Source organism: Propithecus coquereli, unplaced genomic scaffold, assembly GCF_000956105.1.
Source record: "Propithecus coquereli isolate 6110/MARCELLA unplaced genomic scaffold, Pcoq_1.0 Scaffold362, whole genome shotgun sequence".
Classification (NCBI taxonomy): domain Eukaryota; kingdom Metazoa; phylum Chordata; class Mammalia; order Primates; family Indriidae; genus Propithecus; species Propithecus coquereli.
The window spans coordinates 1,717,595-1,740,771 of NW_012149308.1; the positions used below are offsets into that span (position 1 = coordinate 1,717,595).

Here is a 23,177-nt window from a genome sequence, read left to right on the forward strand (position 1 = left end):
TCAACCTGCATTCTGAAGCACGCTGAGCTGAATGCAAAGTGAATGCGCATCTCACCACCTGCCCAACCCATGCGACCGAGCTGAGGAAAGACTGGAGGAAACCCACGCTGCCGTGAAGTAGGCGACAATAGGTGGTTTACCAAAGACAGAAACGCTATTGTAACTTCCTTACTCAACAAAATCACCATGGGGCTTTCCCAACAAAGAACCAGAATCCTCTAAAGCTTTCCAGAAATTCCTGACAGGTCATATGGGAACCTAATTTGTTCAACAAATGTTTGTTGGCTGCAGGAGCTAGAATAGGCTGTCGATAGTATGTAAAGCAGACCCCAGTATTCCCTCCTGGGGATGCTGGGAAGGGTTTGCAAAGAGAGAAGTGGGATCTTCAAGCTTTTCAACATCTTAAAAGGCATAATAGCCAAATGAGGGCAAATAGGTTGAAATGCTTTGAGAAATGCTTTGCTACATAAATAGTACCACGACCCTGAGCTGAAGAACTAGTTATGTCCTGATGAAGATAGGAACAAAAACTTTCAGAAAAGGGCCCCAGATTACTAGAAATTTCTCAATCAACATTCCAACTTGCAGATGAAGAAACTGATGCTTAGAAAGGTGAAATGACCTTCCCAAGACTGATAATGGCTGGTATAGAGCTAAGAATTATCGATGCCTCACGTGTCATCAAACGAAGGTCTGAGTCATCCTGGGCAGAAGTATGAGGGAGATAAAGGCACATAAATGGTTTTCTAGCCTCAAGGAACTAAGAGTCTAGTTGGAAGCCACTGGAAATGGACAGGATATTTGTCATCTATTATCAAGTCTCGCTGGTTACCTCCAGGCCCATCTGCCTCTGGCCATGTAATCTTAGGGTTGAAGGGGAGGCCATTCAGGCCTATTGTGGTTTTGTTTGTTTTCTTGCAGCACAAAGCTGACAGTCATCAGCTCTAACAAATGATCACTTTCCATTTTCCACTTCAACCTGGGATTTTGGCAGAATGAGTTCATACATCAATGTGAGTGGATCAATACAGTTCATAATTTATGAAGATTTAGAGGAGGGAGGGATCGATCCTACACAACGCCCCACTGATGCTTGCCTCTCTTCCTCTCTTCCTTCTTGCCCCCTAGGTTTGGTCATTTTTAAATTTATTAACACCTCCACCTGAGAGGACCAGCGGGGAGTGAGAACAGTGAAATAGCATCCTACATAAGCCTTGCTAATAAAAGTCTTATAGTTAAACTGCAAAAGCCTTTCTGTGGGTTATCCCTGGATTTCAATGGCCCATGTTATTCTCATCAACTCTGCACAAATGTAAACAAGACCTAAGGACACTTAAATACATGCACGTATATGTATATACATACCTTAGGGACCCACTCCAGAATGGGATGGAGCCTAGAGGGTAAGGAAGAGAGGGATGCAGAGAGAGCTAGAGGAAGGAAGGAATAAAAGGAAGAGGGAAGAAGAGAGGGAGGGAGGAAAGGAGTCTCTTAAACATTAATGTGAACTGAATATGAATTCTGTGATAGAAGGGCAGAGCTTAGGAGGGAGGGCCAAAGCTTAGGAGGGAGAATGTGAATTTTTTAAAGTGTATGTATATGTATGAAACAGATACAGAATTTCCATTTCTAGCTTGTGCTGGTTTTCCCATCCCTGTCCACACAGTGTCACACACATCGTAACTGGGTGACTTTTTTCCTCCTCATACATAATTTCAAATGTCTTACCTTTAACCTCAATGATTTAGTCAAAAGTTACAAAGGAAGTTAATTTCTTCAAAAGAAATAAACTAGTCCTAGAGATATTGTCAAAGAGTTCTTCTAAAGCTTTTTAGAAGTCAAACATAAAACAATCAGTATCATTTTTCCCTGGACATTAAAAAAAATAACTAAGCATGCTGTGTTCATTTGTCTGCTTTCATCTGTCAAATAATGTGGCCTAGAAAGGGGTTAAAAAAATAATAAGGGGAAAACTCAATGGCAAAACATTCTGGAAATTTGATTTTCCTTTGCAAGGAATGATAGTACTGAAGAATCCATCCAAGTTGGCCCTAGGGAGAAAGGAAGGGGACAGAGAAAGAAAACCAACAAGGACAGAATAAGGGTAGGAGGGGAGAACGGGGCTCCTCAGGCCACCCCCAACAGTGACTGTCACTTCCCTGCTCCAGTGTTACAGCATCTTCAACAAGTGCATGCAGTTAGGCAGAGAAATTTTACTTAAATTGAAATCTTAAAACGATACTAATCACTGGCCAGGCGTGATGGCTCACGCCTGCAATCCCAGCACTTTGGGAGGCCGAGGCAGGAGGACTGCTTGAGGCCAGGAGTTGGAGACCAGCCTGGGCAATAGTGAGACTCCATCTCTACAAAAAATAAACAAATTAGCTGGTTATGGTGGTGCACACCTGTTCCTGCTACTCAGGTGGGTGAGGCAGGAGGATCGCCTGAGCCCAGGAGTTGGAGGCTGCAGTGAGCTGTGATGATGCCACTGCACTCTAGCCCAGGCCACAGAGCGAGACCCTGTCTCAAAAAACATAAACAAAAATACCACAATACTAATCACTAATCATTCATAACACTAGGTGCTGACAAGTAAAACTGACACACAATCACATAGTCCAACTATCCCTTTTCATTACTATTTGAACTTGCCCTCCGTGGTCCTGATGATGGTGGTAATGAGCAATCAGAGAAGGAAAAGCCCAGAAAGGAAGGAATCGTATGTGGTAAATTGGGTTGAATTGCAAATTCTAGATGCTAGTCCCTTCTCAACCTTGTTACGTGATGACTGAAGACTGCTAGCTAAGTTATGTGTTTAACATGTATATGGCCCATATACTCCAACTAAAAGGGAAGAGTGCACACGCTGTTGTATATAAAATAAACTGAACTCTACGTACTTTCATTTAGAAAACCTTGGATATGGGTATATAATCAAATACAGATTAAAACGATCACATAAAATCGAAACTTTCCCTTGCCCTGGACACATTCTCCTACTCTCATCTCATGTCATGCAAGTAATTGTGAAAAATTTAGGTGCCTTCTCTTCCAGCACAGAGCTACCCTTCTAATTTAACTCCACCTTCAATCTCATTACTTAAGACCTAGTTCAAATAAGATCTAGTTCAAATTTCCTCCTTTGAAACTGTATTTTGCCTTCTCACTCTCTGCTAACTGCCCATTTTCAGGTCAAAAGCTAGGTTCAGTACTTATTCTCATGATCCACTTTGAAAAACAGATGCTTAATAAGTCTCCTCTCTCAGCATTCAGTAACCAAAGACAACTTCTCTGAATCATAGAATTTCAACAACTTCTCCTTAAAAATACAACTTAATAAGCCTGTTCTCCCCCTGGTAGTTTTCCTTTTGGTAACTTGTTTTAAAGATGGGTTAGGGTACATACATAGAAGTACGTACTTCCATTCAACGATTAAAGTTAGCTCCAAGATGACTAAGACATGGCTTCTTCCTTCACGGAGCTTATAATCTAGTAAAGAAAATCAAAACCTAAACGTGTACGAAACTCAAAGAATACAAGTGCATTAACAGAATGAAGTACAGCCACAAGTATCCATAAATAGTCATGTAAGATCAGCCACTCACTAGGGCTTTTTAAATTTAATATAATTTTATATTTGAAAAACAAAACAAAAAGTTGTTTTCATAATATGAACTAATGAAAATGAGCTTTTGGGTTTTTTAAGGTTCATATGTGTCCACTTTTTAGTTTTATCTTTAATCGACACATCATAATTATACATATTTATGGGGTATGGTGTGATATTATGATCAAATCAGGGTATTTATCAATAATTTATCCATCACCTCAAGGATTTATCATTTCTTTGTAGTGAGAACATTCAAAATCCTCTCTTCTAGTTATTTAGAAATATATAATACAATATTAACTACTGTATACATGCATATATATGCAAAATTCCTTAACACACACATATACGTGTGCATATATACACATATGTATATATACATAAACATTTGCAAAGTTCTATACAAGTTAAGAAATTTTTGTTTCTAAAATGTTCTTGGTTCAAATATAGCATTTTATAATTTCCACTCATCCATCTTCCGAAAGCTAGTGACTAGTAAGTACCAACAATTTTCTTCATATCAAAGGGGAACATTTATAATTAACTAGAATGTTCCATAAAGGGCTATTATAACAGAAACATTCAAAAGTTAAATTCTTCTATGTATCAGCAATAGAAAAAAATATGAGAGGAAAAAGATCCTACTTACAAAAGTCAACAATAACCACTATCTATCTAGGACTAACATTATAAGTAAGCAAGATTGCACAGATAGAACTATAACACACTTGGCTAGAGTGACATCCCGGGTCACTGGATGACTAGAATTAGCTGTTTAGAATTCAAGAGGGGATATATGTTTCAATTTGCAAGAATTAGTCTACTATGATGTTTAGGGAGGAGTGATGGGGAGAAAAGATTTTCATTCATACACTGTGCATGAAGATGGCTTATATGACAATACAATACTTTCAAACAAAAATGTTAGAAAAAATGCCAATTCTTTCAATATTGACTTATAATTTTAATGAAATTCAAATCAAAAAATTGGATTTTTTTAAAAAACTTGATGACAAATGCAGAGTGATAGAGAGGACAAAGTCTTGCCATACTACACATTAAAATGTATTATAAAGCCACAATACTCAACTGCATTGATGGAAAAATGGTAAGACAAATTAACGGTACAGAATTCAAAGTTCACAAAATAATCCTAATATATTATGTATTATATATTATGTAATACATAATAATATTACATGATAAATGAGGTATCACAAATTCACAGGGAAGGGCTGGATTATTTAATAAATGGTTCTGAAAAAGTGGCTATTTCAAAATAAAAATCAATTTGCATACTAACCTCATACTAGACATTGAAATTCCATATAGATTAAAAATTTGAAGTAAAAGTAAAGCCAGGATATAAAAGACAAGAAAAATTAGGTGAGAATTTATTCAGAGAAATCACACAACAAAGCATCGACATACTAATGTACATTAAAATGTACTATTTCTGCACATCAAAACCAATTAGAAACAAACTGAAAAGCGAACAAACTGGGAAGCAAAATTTGCCTCGACTGAGAAAGGATTAGTACACTAACCAGTAAGAAAAATATAAAGATCCCAATATAAGAAGCAAAGATGACTAACAAATGATAGGAGAAAAACTGCTGGAGCACTCTATTAATCAGAGCAACTCAAGCTTAAAACACTAAGAAGCAGTCTCACCACTTCTGGTGGTGGACAGATGGGTGCAACCCTTCAGGAAATCAATTTAATAATAATGAATCAAAGTCCCATGCTTTCGTCCAATACATATGCTTTTGTCCAATACTTCCACATCTAAGAATCTTTCCTAAAGAAATCATCAGAGCTGAGGATAAAGATTTATGAGCGAAAATAGCCAAAGCAGAGTTACTGACAATGGCAAGAAAAACTGGAAACATAAGTGGATTCTTTCCTTTCCAGCAGAGGCTCTCTCTGTGAGGTGCGGAATTTACAATATAAGAGGTTTGGCTTTTGATTTACAAGGAATCTCATTTTTTCCTGAGAAATGAACAATGGGATGCTACAGTCAGTTCTCTACCCTTTTCAAATTGATTATCTAATATTTAGGTCACCCCTCGCAAAACAGTGTCATTTTGATCTCTCGGATTCACTATCTCCTAGGCAACTGATTGAATAAAGAAAAATATAAAGCTTCACGGAGAAATATATAATTTTTAAGACTTGCATAAATGGAATGACACATCCTGTCCCTCACCTGGTGGGGAGGTATTGGTAAGGAATGTAAAAGAGAAAGAGGCAGACAGACAGGAGCGGCATTTTAATACCAACTGGTGTGGTTTTTTTTTTTAACAGCTTTATTGAGATATAATGTACATACCATAAATTTCACCCCTTAATTAAATGGCTTTTATGTATCTACAAAGTTGTACAACCATCACAGCAGTCTAATTTTAGAACACGTCCACCACCCCAAAAAGAAACCTCAATGCCCATCAGCAGTCACTATCCACTCCCACCCCCAGCTCTGGGAAAACACAAATCTACTTTTTATCTCTAGGATTTGCTTATTCTGGCATTCATGTAAACGAGATCATACAATATGTGGTCTCTTGTGTCTGGCTTCTTTCACTTAGCGTAATGTTTTCAAGGCACATCCACGTTGTAGTGTGTGTCAGTCCTTCATTCCTTTTTATGGCCCAATAATGTTCCATTGTGTGGATATACCACATTTTTGTTCAGCCATTCATCAAATGAAGGACATTTGGGTTGTTTCCTCTTTTTGGCTATTATGAATAATGTTACTTTGAACACTGGTGCACAATTTATGTGTAGACATATATGTTTTCATTTTTCTTGGGTGTGGAGTGCTAAGTCACATGGTAACTCTGTATTTAACAGTTTGAGGAACTGCCAGACTTTTCCAAAGTGGTTGCATTGCTTTACGTGCCCACCAGCAGTGTATGAGTTGTTCATAGTACACCCTTATAATCCTTTTAATTTCTCTTAAGATTGGTAGTGATAGTCACTCTTTAATTCCTCATATAGTAATTTAAATCTTCTTTCCATTTTTCTTGATTAGTATAGCTAAAGTTTATCAACTTTGTTGACTATTTCAAAGGACTTTTTGTTTCATTGATTTTCTATATTGTTTTTCTATTCTCTATTTCATTTATTTCCACTGTAATCTTTATTATTTCCTTTTTTCCTGCCTGCTTTAGGTTTAGTTTGTTCTTTTCTAGTTTCTTAAGGTAGAGAGTTAGGCTATTAATTTGAGATGCGTCTTCTTTTTGAATATAGGCATTTGCAGCTGTGAATTTCACTCAAAGCACTGCTTTTAGCTACATGCGGTACATTTTTGTGTGTCATGTTTTCATTTTCATTCATTTCAAAGTATTTTATCATTTCCCTTGTGAATTCTTCTTTGACCCATTGGTTATTTAGGAGCATGTTGTTTAATTTCTACATATTTGTAAATTTCTCCAACTTCCTTCTGTTGACAATTTCTAATTGAATTCCACTGTGGCTGGAGAACATACTTCTTATGATATTAATCCTTTCAAATCTATTGAGACCTCTTCTATGGCCTAGCATATGGTCCATCCAGAAGAATGTTCCCTGTGCATCTGATCACTGGTTGCTTCGTGAAAACAATAATTTCTTATTTTCTACAAATCTCTAACTTCTTCCCAATGCTCTGGGGTCTCACTAGCAGTTTACCATTTTTAATAATAACTACTACTGTATTCAGTGAGTGACTCCCCACCCTACTTCACTCTACTGCCTCCCTATCTCTGGGGTCTCCCAACAGCCATTCTCCCTGCAACAAGGCCCTGCTGCCACGGAGCCTATTCAGGTCTCCAGAAAAACACAAACGGAACAAGCAGTGTAGTCCTCCTCAAATGCTCCTTCTCATGCAGGCACATGCAGGGGAAGTTTCGCACTATTGCCTCTTTCCCTTCCTGGGGGGAACAATGAGGGCAGCCCACCTGGCACTGCAGCTGGGCCCACTGTCAGCCTGACCATGGGCGAGGGAGGTGGACCATGAAATATCCTCATTGTTTGGACACAACAGTCTCAAGGCTTCACAAGCCCCAAAAGCCAAGAGACCAAAGACTAAGCTGAGGCTGCACATGGCAACAGGGGGACCAGGCTGTGATGACAGATCGATAGATATAATTAGAAGAAAATGCCCCTTTTCTAGAGCTTACTGCAACTGAGTACAGCAGTTGTCCCCATACAATGCGACAAACACAATCAGCACTTAAATAGCATCTACCTCTAATTAATTACCTTTCATTAATCTGCCAGCTCGCTATCCAGAAAAATCTCCCTTTGGAAAGGAGACTCCCATGTGGGGTTTAGCAAAGATCAGTCCTCCAGAGCCAAGGGGTGTCCTTTCAGGTGCCCCAGGCAGAGGGTCCATGTCCTCTTGCCTGGCATGTCAGTAAGTGGCTCCCTGCATCAGGGAGCCTCAGCCACTTCAGTAACTGTGTGATTCCAGAACTCTAAAAAGGCAGTATACACAGTTTTTCCTCATGTCCTCATGTGTGGATTTATTACCTGAACTCAAATGGCAGCCTCTCGCACTAGTAGGGAGAGAGACTGAACAAAGGTCTTCTTTATATACATTCAGGGTTTTAGTGGTATCAAGAAAAGCTAAGACTTCCTGTCTTCCAATCAAAACAGGTAGAGAAGGCAAAGGGACTATATTGACTGTGTGGGGCCTGTCATCATTATAAAAACCACCCCTGGAATCGCAGGTTCAACCTGATCCAAGTTCCAGGTAGACCTGAACAACCTGGCCTCACTGGTCACTGCGCCGGGCCCCCTCGGCCCACTTCTCATGCCAAAGCCTGGCCCAGGGAGACACCCTTAGATACAAGGACCCAAGAAATGATGAGAGAGAAAATTCCCTTTCAGCTTGTCACTTTATAAACTACCGAAAGGACTGGCTTTCAAGTTTCAGATTCAGGGAATGTTCTCCTAGCATCGTCTAACTCATGTTTTCATGGCCACAGGCTTGAGAAGCCTCATCAGTCATTTCTCTCAGTGCCCACTATCTCCACCCACTCACTTTAACATTCCCCACGCAAGAGGTACAATCTGCAGATTATCTTAAAGATGCTTAGAGAATTCCTGGTCCAGTCCTGCATCTCAAAGCCCAACACATCCCAAAGTAGAGTCCTGACTAGGACTCAGTAAAATGTGGTCCCGTGATCAAAGATAAGCAGGTCTTCTTACCATAGGGCACCTGGGAGCCTGCAATACACTAATGTGCTTGTCAATCTCTAAGAAGGTGTTAGTGCTGCAGCTGTAGCTGAAATTTGACCAGAAAGGCAATTTTCTCTCCCTCTTTGTGTGTGTGTCTCTCCCCATCTCTCTTTCGTGGAATGTTTTGCAGGGCTATGACTCCACACAGCACGCACTGGGAAATACTGGCCTGGTTTCTATCTGAGCATGTCACACTTGTTGCACAGTCTCCTCTCCAGTAGATGGAAACAAACAGTAACACCTCTTTTGACAACATGCCTCATATAGACAAATTTGGGCACACTAAGGTTGAACCCAGGCCTCGTGGAAATAAGCACCGCATATACAATGATGCAATGTGATTGAACCCAGGGCTATCCTCAGAGCCTGGTACACTGTATGGAGCTTGTACAGTACCAGCATTCTGTTCTCAATTGTTAACTCCTCTGCAACATGAGCAAACTTCAGTCATCCCCGATTACATAGACTCTCTGACTTTTAAAAGGTAATTAAGAATTCATGCCAGCAATATAAAAAACAAAGAAGTCAGACTTACACATGCATTATGCTCTGCGCAGAGCATTTGGAACCCTGAATGCATTTTTCCCTTAGAAACAAAGTTATAAATGGTGATTAAGTTCCCAGACTAACCCACAATGTAGCTAAAATAAGGCACATCTGCAATATTATCAGCTAATAAAAACTGGCAAGTGAGATTACAGAAAAGACATTTTTATTTATCAAAAAACACTTATGCCTGGTGGCAAACCAAGTGGGGGCAGTCCACACCCTGGCAAGAAGGGGCTGCCTATAGAGAATTTACAAACAATAATGAAGTGAACAAAGTCAGTTGGCTTTTTACTTTTACCACCTTCTGGCAATTGAAAACAACATCCAATAATAAAACATTTCTCCTTTGAGGAAAAAGGGGTTCAACGAGAAGTGAAGATGTAGTTAAGAGTACTTGAAACTATTAAGGAGGAGACGCTGGTTTGCCTATAGGGATTTTGGTGTGATTCTTTATTGTGTCCAAATTAATATCTAAACCTAGAGTCATGCCTACAGCAGTCATTTTTCTAATGCTTATCAATAATAATCCTGGTCAGTGGGGGTATCACAGACAAAACAAGGATCAGGAAACAGGTTCTAGGATTTTAAAGAGCAAATCTTAGACTAGAAAGGAAAGGGGCTAAAGAGTGTGTAATGGAAGAAATCATGGGTCTCAGATGGAATTGCACCAATTGTGAACCCTGGGTGAGAGGAACAAAAGGCATCCTCAAATAAGGGTCTTCTCCCAAGGAGAAAAAAAGGGGGTGGTGTTTGTTTTTCCATTCTTGAGATACTTCACTTAGGATAATGGTCTCCAGTTCCATCCAAATTGCTGCAAAGGACATTAATTCATTTCTTTTTATGGCTGAGTAGTACTCCATGGTGTATATATACGCCAAGAAAGGGGGAGGGGGGAGAAGGGGAGGGGTAAAAACCTACCTAATAGGTACAATGAACACCATTTGAGTGACGGGCACACTAGCAGCCCTGACTTAAGCATTATGAAAGCTATCCATGTAACAAAAACATTTGTACCTCCTTAATATTCTGAAATTTTAAAAAAATCCAAAACAAAGAGGTGGGCAGGAGGAGGAGCTTCCTAGGAAAGCCACCAGGTGGAGCCACCACCACAAACCCAATTCACAGATCATCTGGGACGTAGGTGGACACCCAGCAGGAATGCGGTCGGAACCTAAATCCACCACTATCCCAGGGAACGCTCATTACTCTAGTGTTAATGCCTTGAAACCAGGACACAGAAATAGAAAGGACAGAAATATAATAGAAGAAAACTTCTAAAAACCAGTTTTGTCAATGACTCACACACAAAAAAAAGCATAGAGAATGTACGATTGCAACACCCCTCCACGTAGCTTCTTTCCACTCGTTTCACCACCCCCACCCCTAGGCTCAACAGGCAGTACTGCTCAGATAAGAACATGAACAAGGACAACACTCTAACGTCAATCACTGGTGCTAACATGGACTCCCGATAAGACTTGTCAGAAACACAGCCAGGGATCAGTTAGTTTAAAAGACCTCTTTAAAGGCTCTTTACTCTCAAGCTTCTGAAAATGAAGGCCTACTGGAAAATAAGACTGTGGATGCATATGCAGACACACTCAAACAGACGTATAATTATTGAATGACTATATATCATATCCATCCCCGTTCACTGCCAGCTTGCCAGCTTTATTTTCATTTCCCCAGGAAAGGCCAGCTCAAGTGATAGCCAAGAGCTTCCACACAACAGAAATGCCTTCTTCTGTTAGCTCTTACTCTTCTGTCAGTCCGTAAGAGCTAGCTCCTTAGGTTAAGTGAACAGGTGATTTGGAAACTGGAATAAAAGCCTGACTCAAAATGCTACTTTTTCAGCTTCCTAGTTCACCTGGGAGAATTCACCTTTGTTTCTCCAATAAGAAATTTGGAAAAAAAAGTCTCATCTCCACAAACAAACCCCCAGATCTCACAACTACCTTAAACCAGAAACCACTGGAAAACCAAAGCAGTTGGCATTTGCTTTATTAAGGACATACTTTTTTCCATCCTTTGCTTACAGTTTTATTTCCAACATAGAGCCCACAGCCTATCAAGATCCAATGCCACTGCCTTGGAGCCATGACATGCGTTCCATGCCAGCACATGTGTGTTTGCACATATGTGCACACACTCACGTCTTCACCCAGATTCTCACAAACCAGTCCAACAGATACCTCAGGAATACTATTCTGGACAGCCAAGTAAATGCTAAAGAAATAAAAGCCCACTCACCTAAAAAAAAAATATCCCCTTCAAATCCCCTTCAAAGGAAGAGGACAGGGAAGGAAGGTCACTTGGTCAGATCTGTTTAGGGATTAGAATGACTAGCGCTGACACTATGAGGGCAAGAAAGATAGATATTAAGTAAAATTCTTCTGACAAGCGACAGGCAGCAGACCAAAATGGAGAGCCCTTCCGTGTGGCAAACATAAGGCCTGTGTTAATGTGGAAAGGCATGTATGTAGCACCCATCCACACACAAAATGAATTCTCAAGAACTTCTGCCCTAACTTTTAAAGCAACAGTGTGTCACCAGAGGCAGAGCAGCTGTTGGTCCTTCTGTTAAGGAAAATTTTTGAATCAAACCTGCCTGAAGGATTAAACATATCAGAAATGAGCCCACAGAGGAATGTTCTACAAAGTCATAACCACATACCAATTCAGAGAGCAACCCCCCACATCATAACTTAAATCTCATGTGGGACGGACGATCTCACCTCGTAGCATCAGAGCTAGACCTGTTACCAATAATATCTTTTAAACCATTGGATCTTTCAGCATTAATCTCTGGAAGGGGCAGTAAAATGCAAATGAATAACAAACCTTAAATAAAGATGGTAAAAGCAGTTTATCTTTGGAAACGCAGATGCCAAAGTAGCAGAGCGACTTAAAAAGATGATTATAAAATACATTTTATATCAGGAGAGCATAACAATAATAATAATAATAACAGCAAAGAATAATAAGTTTGCAAAATACAATAGAGACTTACCAAACACTGAATTCATGATAAACTGGAAATAGAAACAAGGACATATAAAGCCAACCAGAAACCCACGGAGTGGCTTCACATTCAGAATGACAGAAGTAAATAAGAGACATACCCCCACCTTGCCATCAAAAAGATATCAAAAACGTGCAGCACTTTCACAACATTTCCCAAGGGACACAACAGTCTGAAGCTGCTTGCAGGCAGGACTGCCTGGTGATTTTCTAGTCTTGATATCTGCCCCAGCACCAAGCACAGGGCCAGGCACGTAGTAGGTATGGAGTAATCATGTGCTATTGAATGCTCATTGGTGTTCACCAAAAAGTGAGGAAGGAACAATGCCCAAAATTACAGGCAGCAGGAGTTCAGAGAGAGGCAGAGATGCATGTTCCCCACGTGGTCTGCTAACTGTGTAAACTAGAGCCTTGACATAGAACCTGGTCCTCACACAGGCCAGCTGAGTATTAATTACAGCCTGGATACTTAACCAATCACATGGATAAAATTAGCTGGGAAATCCCTCTGAGGACGAAATCAGATGATTTTTAATTCATTTTTAATTCAAGTAGAAAACAGTCTATATTCAAATGGACAAAGTCCACTGTTCATTTTCAAGAACATATTTAGAGTATTTGCTATTAACTGTTAAAACTAACATTTTATTCAATTTTGCTTCTAAATTTGACATTTGAATGCTTTCCTAAAAAACTTCTCCACATATCAGTGTTCCAATTTAGGAGGGCCCATCATTCTCTTATATGGATTTAGTGAGAGAAGAAACAAAAGAATAAATCGGTCTCACAAGAAAACAGACAACTCTTTTCTGTCTGGTTCATAAGAATGACATTTGCCTCCAAGGAAAGTTTTCACATTTTCTGGCTGCAATTTGTCAACCTACTGGAGTCTGTGATAACTTTAGGATATACATTTATGCTGTTAGTTTAAATGAAAAATGACTTCTTATTCCTCAGGAAAGGCTTGTTTCAAACAGGAAGTTCTTTCACTGTGACTCAGGTAAAGACCAGAGAAATGGCCAGAGATGGGAGAAGGCATGACTGCCCCTAAGGTTCCGATGCCCGGCATATATAGCAGATGGCTGCCAAGCCAGCTGGGAGGCTCTACTTTCTCTCTCAATTTCAGTCACATCGTCTTCTCAAATGAAAAGCCCAAGGAGTCATTCCACTACCTCCCTAAATCAACTCTGTAGAAATTTACAAAGGTTAAAGCTGAAAACTGAAACTAATCAGTCCCCAAACTAATGTTTCCACAGTCCTGGCCTTTTCTCAAGGCTATGAATAGCTTCCTTCAAACCCAAGGTATCTTCTGACCTTATGCAAGTGCCTAGGGAGGGCGAGCTCATCCCAGACTGTGAGATACTGCAACCTGTTCGCAACTGCTGAAAAGTCAGGCACGTCACGAGGTGCAAAAACAGCTGGCCACAAGTGGGCAAACTTCTTCAGCTAAGCCTATCTCAAGTTCAGGACCCACTGAAAAGCGGTTCAGTTTCAGACCCACAATAGAAATAGAATTCAAACTTTATTAAACCAATTCCAAGCACATATCAAATGATAAGGCCCATATGAAGAAAATAGTCACCTCATCTTTGAAAAAGCTGAAGGGAAAGAACTTGTGTTAATTCTAGTAAATTCTCACAGGGTCCAAGGCTGAATCACAAGGTAGACTCATATACTCTAAGATGGATCCCATGTTAGCGAATCAAAGCAAGCTGTTAATAAACCCTGAAAGCAACTTCCTTCCCTACCAGCCATAGCAACGGTAATAGACCAAAGCATCTGAAAGGTTGCTAGGGACAAAGCTTGACAGAAACAAAGAGGAGGGGGAAAGACTTCAATTTCAATCATTTACAATAACTCATAAAACTTTAAAAATTCGTTGGATGGAAGCGTTTACAAGTAACTAGAATCATCCCACAGATTTAGCCTCTGATCCTTGTTTTAAGGGAAAAAAAGTGTTTTTTCATTGATTTTGGGTGGGAAAAAAATGTAGCTTTTGAGCTCAGTACAATGAACTATTTATCTGGCCTGACAAGGCCAATCAATCTACCCCCGCTGTTTATTATAAGGAGTAGTAGAATACTGTTAGTCTTGACGGGTGGGGGAGGGCCCAAGGCAGCACTGGTCCTGGTACACAATGCTTCCCTTCAACTGGAAATTTATGTTCGGCTCAGGTGACCCAGGGGGTCAGGGTGAAGCCTGGGACAGAATGAAGATGGTTTGTTACGTGGTTCATATTTACAGAAAGCCTCCATGTACGTGGCTCTCACCGCCGCCGGCAGATCCAGTGTATAAAATGCCTAAGAGTAAAAGGCTGGTCATAACCAGGCTGCCAGCCTAAGGCAGAAAGCTTAAAAAAGGAATGTCAGTCAGTCAGCAGCCCCCTTCTCATTCCATTTTTTGGTGAATGAAAAATTCCACAGGGGAACTCAAAGGCCAGATTTTCAGTTGTAAAGAGACAATTATCTGAAAAGTTCTATTCCTTCGTTGATTTAAAGTTTCTCAGGTAATTTTACTGAACTCATCCAGATAATTACCTTAATTCCTTACCTTAATTAATTCCTTCTCTTGTTAAATTCATTAATTACCTTAAATCACTTCTTGACTTTACAAAAACAGGGCGGGCAGGAGAGGCCTTTGTCGCTGGTCAACGTGGGTACAACTGTTGGGTCTGCTGGCTCGGGCCAGCCAGGGTGGCTTGGAAATGCAGAAAGATGCACCGAACTCCAGCCCTCCAAATCCAATGAGTGCAGGTCTCAGGAGTTTGGGAGCTTATTTGCAAGAAAGCAGCAGGCATATTTTGGGAAGGCTGCAGTTTTATAGCAAAATATGCTCAATTCTTAAAATGGGAAATCCCCTGCTTTGGTAGGATGGGATTTTAAAAATATATATGAAAAGAAAGAAAATCCTATAGCTGCTAACCAACATGGGCCTCCAGCCAATATTTCATCTGAATAATTCAAAAAAGGACATGTAACCCAGGGCAGCTGCAGGCGGCAGAGGAAGAGGCAGGAAGGAAGAGAGACACAAAGCCTAATGGATTGGGCGCTATGATAAATGGGCAGTTTACTGGACAAATTCTTATGCTGTCTAAATTTTATGAAAGATGAGCTGTCCTTCTTTCCCATGCTTATGTAAACTTGCCTTCTCTTTTCTTGTTAATGGAACCCATTGCGAACCGAGTTCCTGCCCCTGCTTTGGAACACCTCTCTATTTCTCTTTGAGGAAGTAATAAGTGCACTCGGTGTGTGCCCTGGCTTGGAGTCAGGAAACACTGAGGGAACCTAGTATTTCCCACAGTATAAAATCAAGCAGGGTCATCTCTGCAGCCTTATATTCTCTCCTACATCATTTCAAACAGCAATTGTCATCACCAAGGGGGGACAGGGGAGAAAACACTCCAACAAGCTGATACCTGGAAATCTGCCTTGAGGTCTCAAAAGAGGGAAAACAAGATTATTAAAGGTCTCCTGTCAGATGGATGTACTGGCTGTATATTTGCACATTCTACCTCATAAACCCAGAGAGGCAGGGTCTGTGTTAGGGAGCCTAGCAGTTAGAGAGAGAAAGATGACCCCGGTAAAGTTTGCCTTAAATTAAAAGGACAGTGTGGTCAGACACACACAGCTCAGGCCTGCACCATAGCATTCTCTAAATTCACCTTTCATACACAAAAATAGATTGAAAATGGAAGCTAAAGCCCTAGAAAAATCATTCACAAATTTAGTCCACTTTCCTGTTGTCGAAAAAAATGTTTTATTAGTTCCTTTATTATAGTTACTTGCTCTGTGTATTTGTGTGTGTGTATACAAAATTCATACCAAAAACCAAAAGGGCAAACTCCATTTAATTTTTCAGCAACGTAAAATTTGACACAGTTCACCTAGAAGTTTCCAGTTTTTGTTTGTATGTGGGGAGGGTGACTCTCTCCCTTTCCATACCTCTCTTATTGGTTCTTAAAATCGTTTCAGAAGACAGCAAAGAGTTTCCACTGGACACTTCGTGCATGGGCTTTTCTGGAGCTTTGTTGGAGAGAGGATCTTTCTTCATCTCTTTCTTTATTTCCTGTAAGGACAGATAAAAGGAAAACAAGATTGTAGTTAGAAATTTTAGAATGGCTCTTTGACTATATTAAGGTTCATCTTTCTGAAAATGAACTATAGTGATGCCAACTGAGCATAACGTAATGTTTTAAAAACAGCATTTTCTCTATTTCAGTAGGTTTTTTTCCCTTTATTTATTAGAGAAGCACCTGGTTCTATAAAATCGAATAAGGCCCAGTATGGTGAGGTGACCTTATGTGACTATGGCCATTCCATGTGACTATAAAGAGAATGAGCAATACATAAAAGCCGCCACACAGCTCTAAGTGACAGCTTGTTTTCCTTTTTGAACAATGACAAGCTTTAGCCAAACAGACTCACCCCTTAAAAAGCCTTCTGATTTCTATTCTTCACAATAGGGATTTAGGGAAGTATATGCCCAACTCACTATTGTGCTCACAATTACATTAAACCCCAAAAGAAGATGATTTATATTAATTTACAGTCATCAAGTTCCTCTGGCTTTTCAACTCTTGACAAAGAAAAAAAACCAAAGATGACAGACTAGGCCAGGGGTCTAGACCAGGGGTCAGCAAACTATAGCCCACCACCCAGCTTTGTAAAGAAAGTTTCATAAGAACACAACCACGTTCATGCGTTTAACTAGCTTATAGAGCTGCTTTGATGCTACAACAGCAGAGCTGAGTAGCTGCAACAGAGATCAAAGCCTAAAATATCTGGCCCTTTACAGAAAAGGTTCACTGACCCCTGCTCTAGGCAAATTCTTGTCAAAACTCTACTAAGATCTGGATTTTAAAAAAACCTGATGGCTGATATAATTATTTCAAATTACTTTAATAATTTACACAGTTCTTTTCAAAGGCATCAAGAGTCCAAAATGATGACACATAAAGTGCAGGTCTGTACACGGGAATTCTTCCCAAAAGAGCAAGGGGTTTCCAGGCTTGTCTGAACCCATGTTCATGCTAACTTGGGAAACAGTGAAGCTTAGGGGCTGACCCAAAGCAGGGCTGAATAGCAGGAAGGACTCAAGGATGTGGGATGTGTTCTTGAGAAGTAGCCCAGGCAAGAAAGGGGGGCTGAGCTCCCTCTATGGAACGAGCATGAAGATGCTAAATGAGATAGGGAACCACGATTAGGCCCAGGCAGGGTGCAGAGGTAGAAAGAAAACAACAAAAGCATGTCAAAACATTGCTACTGCCCCACAGCTTCCTGCACACCCGAATGTGTGTTACCATATCCAATTCCCCAATTGCTGGCTCTGTTGATGGCAGCCTCACCCTCTCTTCCTCTCTCACCAGGGCCCCACCGGAAACCCAGCAACTGGGGCTAGTGCTTTGCTGGGTTGAGAATTTCAGCTGGAGGCCCAGAGGCCTAACTAGGCAAAGCTCAGCCCCAGGCCAACACCAGTATCTCTGCACACCACACAAAGCTAAGTGTGCACGTGTGTGTACACAGACATCCACCTCGGCAGCCCCAGCACCTGCTAGAACAGCAGTCACCGGGGGCTCCTGTAGCCTCACAGGCAGATGGCATTAGGGGACAATCTGCAAACATTGCCCGCCTGAGCCACATGACGGAATGCTTTCTTGGTGATGGCTGCCAGCCTGCTATGGCTCTAGAAGTAAAGACAACAAGCCACCAAGTAGGGTAATTTCCCCACTGGTTGCTTCTTGGGGGAAGAACAGTTGCTCAAACCTCACTTTGCATCACAGTGTAGATATGACTGCACACACAAACTCCCAACCTAGACACAACGTGATGCAGTAGCACGATATCCAATTTTGCCGAGGAGGAATTCAGAGCAAGTCGGTGGGGTGGGGGTGACATGGCAAGTGTTTGCTCGGCACTAACTGCTAATGGCACATAGCTGGGGAAGGGTGAGGGAACTAGAGCAAACATGAGGCTGGGGTGGTCACAACCTGTGGCCTCAAGGCCACATGTGGCTCTCCAGATCCCCAAAAGGCTGAACTTGAGGATCCAGAAGGTCACATGTGGCCCCAAGGCTGCAGGTTCCCCACCCCTGGCTCGGAAGTCATGGTTCTCAAGAATGCTCACCCCTCTCCCCTCAAATGCTTCAGAGCAGCACACCATGAGCAGTTGGCTGGAAAGGACTGGGCTGATCAAGAACAGGTGCTTAAAGGCTGAGAAACCAGCACGGCAGAGAGGCCCACAAATCCTAGATGCCATCATTCCTCCGATGATTGTTCACATTTGCCAGATAGAGAAGGCAAATGATGAGTAAATTTCTTAAGTTGCTTCAGGGAGAAGACAAAACTTAAAATATGCCCTGCATTTTTTTTTTTTTCAGAAAAACCAATCAGGCACATGGACATGGCAGTGAATTTGGCAAGCTCCCCACCAGGACAACACCCAGGCTCAATGTAGCCCCACCCAAAGCCAACACCTTTCCTCCAACCTGGGGAGGGGGGCCTGTCTTGTTTGACACTCCATCATTCACCCACTTACCCAGGCTGGAAAACTCAGCGTTAACCCCCCCTATCTAACCAGTCACCCAGTCTGGCTGTATCTACTTCCTCAATCTCTCTGTTTCTTTCCATTCCTCCTGTATTACCTTAAAAACATAAATAAAGGGGAAAAAACAAATATCAGGCAAAGGACTTGAATAGACATTTCCCCAAAGAAAACACACAAGTGGCCAATAAGCATACGACAAGATGTTCATCATTAGTCATTAGGGAAATGCAAATCAAAACCACAATGAAATACCATCACGCTCAGTAGGATGGCTATAATCAAAAAGATATATAATAACAAGTGCTGGTAAGGATGTGGAGAAATTGTAACCCCCATACACTTCTGGTGGGAATGTATTATAAAATGGTACAGTTGCTTGGGAAAACAGTTTCTGGCAGTTCTTCGAAAAGTTACACACAGAATTACCATATGACCTATCAATTCCACTTCTAGGTATATACTCGAAAGAATTGAAAGCAGGGACCCAAACAGAATGGAAAGTTTTGCCCAAAGGCAAACTTGTATGCCAATGTTTACTGCCACATTATATCTAATAGCCAAAAGGTAGAAATAGCCTAAGTGTCTATCAACAGATGAATGAATGAACAAGATGTGGTAATGCCATACAATGGAATATTATTCAGCCTCAAAAAGTAACACTGTCCTGATATATACTACAACATGGATGAACCTAGAAAACACTATGCTAAATGAAATAAGCCAGACACAGAAGGACAAATATTGTATGATTCCACTAATACAAAATATCTAGACTAGGCAAATTCATAAAGACAGAAAGTAGATTGCAGGTTACCTGGAGTGGGGGAGGGGGAATGGGAGCTATTGTTTAATGGTTACAGGGCTTCTGTTTGGGGTGATGAAAAAGTTTTGGAAATAGACAGTGGTGATGGTTGCATAACATTGTGAACATAATCAATGCCACTGATTATACACTTAAAATAGTTAAAATGGTGAATTTTATGCTATATATATTATCGCAATAAAAAATGGGAAAAATCTCACATGAATAGCAGCTAACATTAGAGTGCTTGCCATATGCCAAACCATGCTCTAAAAGCATCACCTGGATTGCAACTTTTAATCTAAACAACAGTCCTATTCACACATATACACACCAAGACACAGAGAGCTAAGGGAATTTGCTCAAGGTCAAACAGTAGAAGCCAGAATTGGAACCCAACCTGTCTAGCTTCAGAGCTCATCTCTTAACCACGCTTCCCCTGAGTCCTGCCTGGATTATAATCATGTCTCTCTGTCTTCAGTCTCTCCCCTCCCAGTTCAGCCTCCGCATTGCCACAAGGGATGCTCCTAAAACAAATGTCTGCCGAGATCTCCAGAAGACCGTAGCATAAGCTATTTCATTCAAAAACTTTCCAAATTGCACAGCAAGTCACAAGTCCCTGTGTACTTGCTTCTGGCTAAAAATATCCGACATGCGTGCTGACCCCATGGTACCAATTACCATGCAAATACAAGTTGGAGAGAGTGCACTTCTTAGACAACACCTTACATTCACAGAATTCTGATGTCCTGGACTCCTATCGATAGGCTTTAAAAATAGGTGATGATGCTAACAATGATACAACCTTACACCGGCAAAGGCTTATATAAATTAAAGTGCTTTAGCAGATATTTTTTCCACTTGTTTCCCACAATAATGATGTCAGGAAAAAAATATCTGATTTTGCCAGACAAAGACACATAAAAATAGTGAGAACCTGTCAGAGAGGATGCAAGACAAAACACAGGCCACAAAGCTAGTAAGGGGCAGAGCTGGCCACGGGACCAAACCCTGAGCCTTCTAGGCAGAGCTCTCTTTCTACATCTCACCTCCCAAGAACCAGTATCATGACTATAGGAGGGAGGCTCCAAACCACTCCACCTGTGGCTCCAGTGGGAACCTCAGCTTCCCTCCACACTTGAAGAATGTATTGCTTTACCTATAAGCCCAAGACTATTGAGGCCCAAATCCTTGAAGTCCCTTACCATCCACATAAAAGAGCTCCTTCCTGTAGAGGAGGGTGGACTTGGCACTAGAGCAACTCCAGCCTGCGTAGAGCTGCCAGCAGCCATGGACTTGGAGCTCTCCGAGGTTCTGATCCAGGTGGCAGGACCTGGATTCTCTGGGGCTGGGTGGTTCCTAGCCCTCAGTCCTCAATCTCAGCTTTCAGACCACCAGGCCCATGTTTTTAACCATTCATTTAAGAACCTGGGTCCTACTACCCCAGTGGTAGAGGCCACACCCTGGGCCAGAATTGTGGGCCATGAGGGTTTATGGAAATGCACACATATATGCCACATGTATAAATCAGGAAGGATATCACTTGCTTAAAGACAATTCAGAACAGACAGGGTATCGGCAAACCTCTTTAGGAGGCAAAGGAACCCCAGCATCTTTTTATCTCAAATCTGATGCCTTAACAATGAAAAGTCAGCATATACAGTAAGACTGAGGCCATCAATAAGCTATGGATGCTGCAATGACATTTGAGCTTTGTCACAAGGACCACCTGAGAGAAGGAAGAGAAGAACTCATCACACCATTCCAGCTTCCCAAAAGCATTATGCCAAACAGAGACTGAGATGGCTTGCCCACATTCAGAGGCCAAAAAGCCCCAGTAATGCCACTCCGGAAAAATTTTCCATGACACATTTAGTGGCCTGCAAACAGCAGCCTCGCTGGGTGAACACATGATTTGTATGCAACTGGGAGCTAAACCAGGATGGTCTGCTTTCTGATAAGCTGCGTTGCCTGGAAGTAGCTGGCTGCTGAGCCAAGCTGGCTTCCTTTTTTTCCTCTCCCTCCCCATCCATTACATACAGTACGGGTGGCTGGGTTGAATGTTAACTCATTTAAGTTAATCGGTCAGTCTCTAACTGATCTCCAAAATGCTGCACGTTAAAACACCAACGGAAGTCCAGTTTGGGGGCCCTGTCCCTCCCTCTCATCCTTTACGTCTTCCACCAACCACAACACAGTTAAGGCACAGGCTTTGTGATGAATGGAGAGAACAATGCTGTGAGTCAGAAAACCAGAACTAGTTTCTGGCATCGTCATTTATTAGGTGTGTGACCTTGGGGGCGATACTTAAAGCCTCTAAGAAGCCCTTTTGTCATCTGTGAAAGAAGTCTAATGCCAAATATGCCATCATAGGTGTGTCTTCAGGATCAAACAGTGAATTAAAGAGTAGTATACAAACTGATTATTTACTGTCATTATTAAATAGCAAATGCAATGAAAAAGAACTACACGTAACATAGATAAACTTCACAGTCACAATATTGGGTGAAAGAAGCCAGACACAAAAGATTACACACAGTATGATTCCATGTATGTGAAGTTCAACAACAAGCAAAACTAATCGTTGGTGAGACATTTCGTAATAGCAGTTACCCTTGGGAAGGTACTGATGGGAGAGGTATAAGGGAGCCTGCCTGGAATATGAAAATGTTCTATCATTTGGTCTGGGTGATGGTTACACAGGTGTACCCAGACCAAAAAACTCACTGAACTGTACTTCTAAGGCCTCTGTCCTTTACTGCATGCTATTTCAATGTAAAAGAACAACATAAATGCTTAAACCAGAAGCAGACAGATTCTTTTAAATTGAAATGTACTAGGATTTTGTTCTAGGAGGTCAAAAACATGAAAAGCTAGTGCTTGAGTTCATCTCAGGCGGTGGGAAGCTTTTTGGGATCAACAATGAGGAGACGGATGGTCAGAATGTGCCAGATGCACCCTATCGGGTGGGTGAGCCAAGGGGTGTCTCATCTCATTTACACAATCAGCTGAATGGATGGATCTGCTCCATCCACGGCATCCTTGCTCTCCCCCTCGGCTGCTTTCCCCCAGATCTTGCACGATTTCCTTCTCTCCTGCCACTGGTAATACAAACACACAGAGCAGGCTGGTGCCACGGACACCAGGGGGAGCTCAGCGCCACCCTGACCAGCAGCAATGCTGGTCCTGGGCCCTCCCTCTGCATTAGAAGAGCTGAGTGAGGCTGGGCAGGGTCCCGTTGGCTCTGGCTGGAAGCCGGGCAGGGAAAACAGTCATCATTCATCAGCCTCCCCTCAATCCTGCTCTTTCTTTCTGGAGGCAAGGCTTCCTTTAGAGCCAGACGTGGCCATGGGATCACAGCTGTGCCCCTCATGCTAGTTCATGGAAAACCATTTTGCAAAATTACCCCTGGCAGGAGATAAAAGGA

The 23,177-nt window shown here is 41.5% G+C and overlaps 1 protein-coding gene across 2 annotated transcripts in view; it reads right to left on the reverse strand.

Annotated features, from left to right (window-relative positions):
• Positions 1–23,177, reverse strand: part of SH3KBP1 (SH3-domain kinase binding protein 1) — a 330,680-nt gene that overhangs the window by 187,699 nt on the left and 119,804 nt on the right. For both annotated transcript variants that reach the window (XM_012651703.1, XM_012651704.1), the window contains one exon: positions 16,348–16,471. In XM_012651703.1, coding sequence (XP_012507157.1) covers positions 16,348–16,471 — 124 coding nt within the window. The remainder of the gene's footprint in view (positions 1–16,347; positions 16,472–23,177) is intronic.